The sequence below is a fragment of the Pieris napi genome, chromosome 18 (assembly GCF_905475465.1).
Source record: "Pieris napi chromosome 18, ilPieNapi1.2, whole genome shotgun sequence".
Lineage (NCBI taxonomy): Eukaryota > Metazoa > Arthropoda > Insecta > Lepidoptera > Pieridae > Pieris > Pieris napi.
The window spans coordinates 6,921,707-6,932,072 of NC_062251.1; the positions used below are offsets into that span (position 1 = coordinate 6,921,707).

The 10,366-nt window shown below is 34.6% G+C and overlaps 1 protein-coding gene across 1 annotated transcript; it reads right to left on the bottom strand.

Moving 5' to 3' along the window:
- Positions 1-2,902: 2,902 nt before the first annotated feature.
- LOC125058556 (dnaJ homolog subfamily B member 12) lies at positions 2,903-10,266 on the bottom strand. Its single transcript, XM_047662654.1, has 6 exons — positions 9,791-10,266; positions 8,945-9,054; positions 7,069-7,243; positions 5,905-6,107; positions 5,062-5,149; positions 2,903-4,087 (listed from the first exon to the last, which is right to left on the bottom strand). The coding sequence occupies exons 1-6, from the start codon at positions 10,119-10,121 to the stop codon at positions 3,939-3,941; spliced, it is 1,056 nt and encodes a 351-aa protein (XP_047518610.1). The 5' UTR covers positions 10,122-10,266; the 3' UTR covers positions 2,903-3,938.
- Between the last annotated feature and the right edge of the window lie 100 nt (positions 10,267-10,366).

Genomic DNA, 10,366 nt, shown 5'->3' on the forward strand with positions numbered 1-10,366 from the left:
TTAAACAACGTAAATTCGATAGGTACCGTTTATGTAATTGATAAAACTTATTAATTGATATTGATAAATATTATTTAAAGTAAGACTTGTTTATGCGCATGAGGGTAACATTTTTACGGGTGAAACGCAATAATAATAATATTAGCGTTACGAAAATGTGCAGCGTTATTGTCGAAAAAAGGGAGAGAGCGATTGAGACTGATTGAGAGAGAGTGCCATGGGGCGAGAGGTGGGAGAGAGCTATAGTGAGAAAGATTGAGAGAGAGTATGGGAGATCGAGAAAAAATACACGCTATTGGTTGATGTATTCGTTTAGTAGTTACATATTAGAACAAACATCTTTTTATTACATAGTAGTTACAAATACATGGAGTGATCATACACTGGTACATGATCATCTATTGGGGCTTTTACCTTAGTAATAATTAATTTACAAAGAAATTTCACTTCTGATGTTATTGTGTACTTTGAACGCACGCACTTTTTTTTGTTTTCTGCATGTTCATTTGTTTTTTATTCCAACATTATCTATCTTAGAGCAGTGTAGATCTAGCGCCAGCAACCGAGGTAGTGTGTTCGAATCACGGCTGTGCACCGGTAGACTTTTCTATATAAACATACTCGTGCAGGACGATGGCATCGACGATATTGTCGTCCGGTCAGCCAGGTGCATGTTTGAGCTGGCGGACGCACCTCCAGCACCTCTTACCGTGGCCTCCATACCAGACTTCCGTACCCGCGTGAACTGTTACGCACGGGTACCACCACAGACACCGGGGCAAGGATAGATAACGCAGCTATATCCGCAGGTCATCTTGCCGTCGGCGGCCCGGACCGCGAGTCGCGAATCTGCCCACCAAACCAAGGGATATACGTCCGCCCCTACTGCATAAGCAGGGCGCGAACAATCACACCGCCAGCGGTGCCTGAACTGGCCAACATCCGCCCCAGAAGTGGAGCGGATTACGAGCAAAGAAGGAGGAAGAATGTGGCTTTAGACCTCACCGGCGTGTACACAGAAAGCTGATCACGTACTTACACGTACACGAGAGTGTAAACGCGATACTTTAATACATATTATATCGCGTTTACACACTCGTCCTACCAACTTCCCTGCTCACTACGGCTGAATGTAAAACTGGTATTAAGAATGGCACGTTGGGTGCACTGTTTCACTCTCGCCATCACTATTATTCTTTCCCCAGTAATCGAACTCATGACATCATGATAAACTATGAATAAAAAAACCAAATACAGTGGGATAAACTTTATTCAACGAATACTTAAAATAAATAAAACCATAAACCACGATAACAGCACAATTTTAAATACACTTTAACATTCCTATGTTAATACATTATATCATTACTTAGTGATTTAATGGATGATACAGAGTCGTGTCTTAGCGTTATGTATAACCAGCCTTGCGATTCTGTAACTCACTTTTCGAACTCACACAGCGGTTTTCACGGCGGCGGTCGCGCTCAAATCAGTCGTAAAGCAGTCATTTTACGATTTGGCATTCTGATAAACAATAAACAACAAGCACTCTCCTTATCAGAATGCCAAATAATGACCTCGAAAACCGCTGTGAGAGTTCGAAAAGTGAGTTACAGAATCGCAAGGCAGAACAGAAAAGTAATGATTTTTTAACTTTAACAAGAGGGACCTATAGTGAATGAATTAAAATCAATTATAAACTTTTAGTTCTGGGCCTCAGATCTGTATCAGCCTTTACACACACATTTGGGTCTAAAGCATTATAGTTTCACGTTTACCTACACGGTACGGTGTTAAATGCGCATATAAAGTCCATTGGTGCACAGCCAGGGATCGAACCTACAACCTCAGGGATCAGATTCGCACCCAGAAGCCGCTGGCCAACGCTGTGCACCGTAAGTTGGTTCACAAATTACTCGGAAACTGCGTCATAACAAGTTGATCCCTTTTTATATAAATCTTATGTGCGTGTAATTCAACTCCTTCTTCCATCGATTATATTCATGTTCGAGAATGGTTTAGATTTAATCAGATATTTTTGTGTTTAAAACATGTGTATTGGACCACGTCTGTCAGGTCCGCTAGTCAGATATATAATCTTAAATTCAAGCCCAGAATTCCATCAAAGTTTAGTTTTTCCATCCATCTTTCATCATTTATACCTATTCCCTTTTTTGACAGGTCCACCAAGTCGGTTAAATTTAAATATATATATATATATATATTCAAGCTAATACACGACCCTGAATCGTGAAATAATCTGTCAAATTAAATGCAAACAAGTGTTTATTATATAATCTATATAAACAAAAATGAATCGCAAACCCCGAAGACGGCTGGACTAATTCGAGAATTTAATTAAAAAAAACCTTAAACTCTGTGGAAGGCTTTTATGGAAAGAAAAATTGCATGGAAATCTCTATAGCATAGGAAAATGTTGTTCCAGGTGTTGGTATATTAAAAAGTTAGGCTAAGTAAAAAATAATATTAAAGCGAAAAGAAGTTTGCGGGGGCAGCTAATAGAACATACAAAAGGCTAAGTAACGCTAGCTGTCCACCTTTATACTTTACGATAGTTCCGTTGTCATACGTCAAAACAATGACAGCTGACAGCTCGCGTTAATTAACCCCTGATGCATTGTCAAAGTTTGACGTGTATCTGTGGTATTAACGTTTTTTGTTGTTAGCTGTAATTTATTGTTTAGTGATACAACGGACTTTTATTGCTTATTTGGATCATACGTAAGGACCACTAAGCTACTCTGATGATGAAGCTCGAAGGGGGTTGCTCTAAATACGTCAGAGCTCAAATTTCTCATGCAAAAATGTATCTTTACTATTTGATTTAATGTATTATTCGCGCTAAGGGTGTAGTCTTTATGAAGGCAATTTTTTATCTATCTAGGGCCCCAATACCTTTATTATAAATAATAAATAAACGATAAGTTTATAAACATTTCTATCGCCATCTTACTTACTTCGAATAATAATAAATAATAATAAACGATATTTCCATTATTATATAAAAAAACAAAAGTCTAAAGAATTTGCTAGCAGCGCCATCTACCGCCTCACTTAAGCAATTTATTAGTACACGGCTCAAATGTCTGAACACAAGTATTTATATCTTCGACTGCTATGAACACATTCTTCTATATAAAGTTTTGACAATTTTAACTATACTCAGGAATATTGACTATATATGTACAGGTATATTGCAACATAAATGAAAATCGTAATTTTTATACGATTTTAAAACCATTTCCAACAAACTGCCAAATACCTACAGTGCCATCTATTGTTAAAACTAGACAACTTCAATCCTTGAATTTAGTAAACGCGCTATTTACCGTCAACCTTTGGTACTATTCTTTTAAATAATTTAAAATTCCACAAATACAGAACCAAATATCATTGCTAACATAATCGTTCTAAATAACGCCATACAATATTGGCATACACACCTTTAAATATCAAATATTGCTAACAATACAATCGTACGTTTAACTGATAAACAATAATTTTCAACATAACAATTACGTGTGGCTTCATCTTGGCTTAAACTTGCTATTAATTTTAACAAAAAACCAGCCACAGCGTCATCTATCGTTAAAACTTGACAATAAATTAATCAAATAAAATTTTGAATAGCGCCACCTATCCTCAACCAATGGTACTTTTACAATTCAAAACTGAATCTTCATAGCATCATCTATGGTTAAAACTTGACAATAAATTGGTCAAATACAATGTTGAATAGCGCCATCTATCCTCAACCAATCGTTCTTTTACAACTTAACATAGTTGAATACAATACGTCATATTATATCGTTGTATCGTGACAATAAATAGATGAAATAAAAATTTGAATAGCGCCATCTATGCTCAACCATTGGTACTTTTACAACTTAACAAAAACAGAATGCTCACAGCGCCATCTACCGCTGGTACTTGTTCAGCTTCTCGCAACTAGGCATACGCATTCGCTGCGCCTCTGCGTACTGGCCGCTGTCGCCAAAGTTACGCGCTTTCCATGCCAGACTGTCCCGATAGTTGCGCTCGCGCTGACACGCGTGCCGTAGGTTCACTGTGGGATAAAAAAAAGTTTAATTTGTTATTGATTGCATTGATTATAACGCGTTCGAAAATAATTTTACACAAAACTAGCGGATCCGACAGACGATGTAGGAATTTAATTGTCATTAAAATATTAACTTAAAAGTGTCTAAAATTAATACAATCAATAAAAAAAAATTATTTGTTTCTTCAATAAATTAAACATTCGTAATATTTGAGATTTCAATAAATTATTTTGCATAAAATATAAAATACTAATATTTCATAAATTCTATTTAAAAAATAGAATTTCTATAAGGTAATTCGCCCTTCTCACTCTCTCTCTCTCTTTTCTTCGACAAAAACGCTGCGCATCTTCGTGACGTTCCGTAAAAATTTTACCTTCATGCGCCTAAAATCACTTCAAAAATACGTTTAATTTTTATTTTTACCAACACATATGTGTTACAACACATATAATGTTATACTAGCAAACTGTGGAATCGACTCCTGCAAGTCTTACCTGGGAGATTCGACCTCCAATTATTATGTAAGACCTTATTCTACTCTCCTCTTCTGTCCATGTCTATAGGCTACGGTGGCTGACTTAAGGAGCGTTCAAGTATTACGTCACGCAATTTTTGGAGATTATTGACCCCCCCATGTAACGCACCGTAACGTTTTTCTGTACACAAGTAAAACGTTTCGTAACCACCTAGTGACTCTTTATACCTAACAGTCACCATAACGTGGTGTAGAGTACTGGAAAGTCGAAAATACTAACAATACCGCGTAATTGAATCCCCGCCCCGCATCGTAACGTTTTACAAAAGGACCCCCCCCCCAAATTCGTTACGTAATACTTGAACGCTCCCTTATGGCTGTCCTGTAGTCTTGTTGTCCCTCATTTTATAACAAAATTGTTGCCTAGTTCTTAGAGACTAAAAGTAACAAATGGCTCATTACTCGAAAATAAAAATGTATATTAAAAAACAATAGTCATACCAATATATTCCTCTTCTATCGCCATTTCAAGTCTCCGTAGCGAACCCTGGTAGTCTGTATGGAAATTGTCTTTGACGTAGTATGGTATCTGAAAAGAAGAAAAAAAAAATTATGCATATACAGTATGTCTGATTCGGCTACTATCTATTTTCCAAAAACCTAAGTGATAAGGGGGATCCATTTTATTTTTTAGACAATTTTTTTGTTTTTATTATTTTATGATACAGCATACAAAAATACATACAACCCCTAATTTTCACCCCTCTATGATTAACCCCTATTTTTTATTTGTTAATTAAAATCTTATGACTTGATCTCTGAGGTTTATATAGAGAAATTCACAGAAAAACCTAAAAAGTTTTAATTCTAGAAAACCGAACAGTCTCTGGGGTAGCATAGAAAAATGTTCAATGTCCGTATGTACTAAAAAGGTAGGCTAAATAAAATCACATAAAGGAGAAACGAAGTTCGTGGGGGCAGCTAGTTTTTCTATAAAAATTATCTTCACCATAATAGTAATATTTTAGAAAAGATAGCTTGTAATATATACTATAGATAAAGCATTACATATGTGGTTAACTTTAATAAATAAATAAATAGACAGTCTTGCTAATTCTGTAAATGGAAATAAAAACAGGCCACCATTCATGACCTGCTCGAGTTATTTGACAACCAAATTTGTATAATACATTTCATGGAATGACTTTTCATATCTGAATTATTTGAAATCTAATAAAGTTTTAAGAATGTCCAAAACGAAAGAACGGAACGGATAATTAAAAAAAAAATTAAAATTTCATTTAAGAATTTTTAAGCTAGCAATTATATAATATCTAATTTTACCTTCAGATTAACAGTCTCCCTCGGTACTGGATACTTGGAACTCGGGGTGAGGCTATACACCGGCTCGCTGATGAAAAACCCTGACATCATGGAGAGGAGGACCAGAACGATTATCGGAAGGAGTTGGACTAAACCCCCGTGGTTCTCCCTTTGTTCTGGCTCACGACGGCGACGGTATACTGTTGGGCCACCCGCTGAGAATGCTGAAACCGATAAAAATTATATAATACTAGCTGACCCGGCAAACATTGTTTTGCCATGTTTATTTCTAGGAAACATTTTTTTAGTTCAATAAAAATAGCTATCAACTATGATAAAAATAGGGTGTTGAACGTAGAGGGGTGAAAAGTAGGGGTTGTATGTATTTTTTATTTTTATTTATTTATTTACACTTCGTTGCAAAAAAAAGAAACACAATACATAAAAATTATAAGGGATGCAACGGGCGGCCTTATCGCTAATAAGCGATCTCTTCCAGGCAACCCTCTAGTTAAAGAGAAAAACTAAAAAATAAAAAGAAACATGATGCGTGCAATTTTTGTATGTATCATAAAAAAATAAAAATAATTTTTTTTGGGGTGGACACTCCTTATCACATAGGGGTTTGAAAGATAGATAGTAGCCGATTCTCAGACTTTCTGACTATGCATAAAAAAATACATAAGAATCGGCCGTTTCTGAGGAGTATGGGAACGAACATTGTGACATGAGAATTTTATATATATAGAGATTTATTGTTGATAATCAGATGTTGCCCCTCGTCGGGCGAGAACTCGTCAAAATGCCGTTGGCAACTCCGCAACATGTTGATTCAACATTGTCGCTAAACAAATGTTTACCATCAATACCAGGATTTAGGATCATCTCATTTGTATTATGAAAGCGCGCGACATTTTCTACCTTTTTAGCTTGTGCTGTGCAATCATAAAATCGGTATAGAAAAAAAAAGTATGTATAGTTAAAAGTACGCTAATGATTTTTAAATCCAGACGTCAAACTTAGCAAGATTGACAAGATCAATGTCATTGACAATATGAATTGTCACAATTATATAAACATGGCTTGTCAATTGTCATAGATCTGTCTGCCCGATTCAACTGACTAGTTTTAAGTGGCTATACTAATGTACATTCAAATCATAGAGAATAAACATAGATAGCATACCAGTATGTCCAAAGAACATGTTAAACAATTCTTCAGCGGTGAGATCAGATTCAAAGCCCCTCGCATAATATTGGTGATGGGTGTGCTGTGTATGAACTGGTGCTTCATCAGAACGGAGATCATATTGTTTGCGCTTCTCTGGGTCTGTTAGTACTCCAGCTGCATTTCCAATAGCCTGGAAAGGGAGCGTTCAAGTATTACGTAACGCAACTTTTGGTGATTATTGACACACCATGTAACTCGCCGTAACGTTTTTCAGTACCCAAGTATAGTAAAACGTTTCGTGACCACCTAGTGACTCTTCAGTTACTATTATGTGGTGTAAGTCGAAAATAATATTAACAATAACGTGTAATTCAATCCCCGCCCCGCATCGTAACGTTTTACAAAATGACCCCCCCCCTCCCAAAATTCGTTACGTAATATTTGAACGCTCACAAACGAATTGAAGCTGATAGTCAAGATATAATTATCATGAATACATTAAAGTTATTTATTGTAATACAGAAGATAAATCTAACAAAAAGAAACAATGTCGCAACAACAAGTAAAATCAAATACATCCTCAGGTTTTTGTATGTGTTTCATTACCCTGAATATTATTGCAAGTGTGACGGATATATTTAGTTGCACTGGCTGAATTCATAAGAATTGCATTAATTATAATTAATTATCAAGAGGTTTAGGTTTTATGTTTTCTTGTTGTGTTTATATTATGTTCTGAGTTTAATTTTTATATTTATAAGTTTTTTACTGTATTAGTATTAAGTTACTGTAAAAATAGAAAATAAATAAATAAATGATAAAAAACATTTTCATACATTAATAGAAAAGTATGAGGGTTATTAATAGGTTTTCTGTGCCTGACACAAGCTGTTGATTATTGAGTCTATGTCATAATGGTTTCACTATGTTTTCCGTCATCGTTGATCGTACGAGCGAGAGTTACATTCACACACAGAAAAGTACACAGTCGTCTTCCAAAAGCATGTCCCCAGGTTTAAGCACACTTATGTCAACATGATTCCTGAATAGATATTATAAAAAAAATTTATAGGCTCAATAATATTGAAAGGACTCTTTATAAAACATGGTTTGAAAAAACCTTATAGAGTTAAAGATAACTTGTAAATAATCATTAATTGATCAAAAAATCCATTATTTTTACATGTTTGTCACATAAAACGGTCAGCGTCAGCTAATGTGACCACGCGCGCTGTAAAGCACGCGAAACGTCGGTTAAATTTAAAATTATGTAATATAATTGTAAATTTATAATAAAACATAACTTCAAATCAGTTAAAAAAGTGTTTTTCTAGTACAGATTTTTTTTAAAGATTTAATGGAGAATTAAAAACATTTGTATACGTGCCTATTCTTGATAATAGCCTATTAACGTGTTGTAACTAAATTATTTTATTAATATGGCGTCAAGCAACTTGTATTTATGAGAAATTAATCAGGCATTATTTTAAAGTGAATATGCTAATTCCTCACTTTCTACAACTACACTGAATACATAACATTACACTATACACAAAGAACAACATTATTATGAAGCCCTTTGTATAGAATTAAAGGCTTAAGAAGAGTATTTTTAAATACAATCAATAACAGTTTGCAGTGGGCAATGCATTTATGTATGTCCCACTATGTGAAAATTTTACCTATCTTCTCATAATATACATACTAACATATAATACATATTAAGAAAATAAATATAGCCTATATTATTCTAACGTAACATTCTAATGGTGAAATAGTTTTTGGAATCAGTAGTTTGGTAATTTTTATGATAAAATTCAAGTAGTGTATAAGTGTCTCTGCCCCAAAACCCATTGGTTATGGTGCTCCAAACAATAACTAAAATACAAACCTTGAATGCCTCAGCGGCTCCTGGTGCATGATTCTTATCCGGATGAAGTTGGAGCGCCAACTTCTTGTACGCTTTCTTGATGTCAGAATCTGTAGCTTCTTTTGTTACACCTGTAAAATACATGTAAGGAAAACATAATACATTTTCCTATACAAACTCTTGTCTATATTGTATTTTATATAAACTCTTTTGTAATGTTGTCTTAGCCATCTGATCGACAATGTTTAATTTATGTCACTTGACATAATATATGTAAGATATTTTAATTTTTTAAATTAATTATTTTACTTTATAAAACCTAGAATATAGGCTTTAAATGTTGTTTCTTTTGTATTCACAGAGAAACGCAGTTGCGCCTTATTTATTCCCAGTATAAGCGATTGATACTATTATATACAATTACAGCAAAATTTATTAAATTGACAAGAATAGAAAATATTTACTTCAATTATCATAGACAATGCAATAAAGAGTAATTAATATATTTTGGGATAAACAAATGAAAGGTGGTAGGTTTAGGTAGACTAACCATGCTAAATATCTCTTATACGGGATAGTCAACCTTCTAAGATTTGGTACTCAGTTAAGTTGTATTTATCAAGAAATATGTTGATATGGAAGCTGCTTTTAATGAGTGACTTAATTGTGGGCAGATCAAGGATGATAAAATGTTTGATTGTGTTCAATTAAGTATAATTTATTATACCATTTACGCAAAAACAATAGTGTTCAAGTAACTTACCAAACCTGTCAACGGCCTTATTAATATAATTAGTAAACAGCTCTTTGAAATATATCTGCGTAAATTATATCAAGGTCATCACTACAATACTATAATATACATACTTAGAATTTCGTAATAATCCTTGCATTTGGTATTGATTCTTTTTACGGCGTCCAGTTGATCAGCAGTGTATTCCCTCTTTTCAGGTTGATGTGCTGCAGTCTTACGTCGCCTAACATCATCACTAGGGCTGCTGGGAGGCGTTCGCTTTGAGGTCCCGGTGGGTATTGCAGCTCTAACCACGGTCAAGAGGTCCTTAGCTCTTGCTGTAGGATAAAGACGTTCCGCCTTCACTAAAAAACGCTCGGCCTTCTCATAATTCCCAGCAGTGAAGGCACTTTGCGCAATTTCTATGCAGCGCTCAGCTTCATCCTTGTTTCCTTCAATCGTCATTTTTCACGTCAACAACAATAAAGATTAATTCCCCAACAAGCCAAGAAAGTATTTGGATTAATAAATTGTAGGAATTTCATATAGTTACGATTAATTACTATTTCCTCTAATTTACGTCAGAAAATAGAAATGAAAAATACACAGATTGAAAACTAATTTTCTAAGATTGAAGTTTCGGCCGTGTTGGCAATTGACATATTTACAATCACACTAAAAAACTCAGAATTATAAATAATTTACGTATA

Bases quoted from the DNA above. Each gene is read 5' to 3' on its own strand.
- LOC125058556 (XM_047662654.1), bottom strand. From the start codon at position 10,121: ATGACGATTGAAGGAAACAAGGATGAAGCTGAGCGCTGCATAGAAATT. The intron at 6,108-7,068 runs GTATGCTATCTA...TATCGGTTTCAG, and splicing joins CATGTTCTTTGGACATACTG to CATTCTCAGCGGGTGGCCCA. The intron at 4,088-5,061 runs GTATGACTATTG...TTTATCCCACAG, and splicing joins GATAGAAGAGGAATATATTG to TGAACCTACGGCACGCGTGT.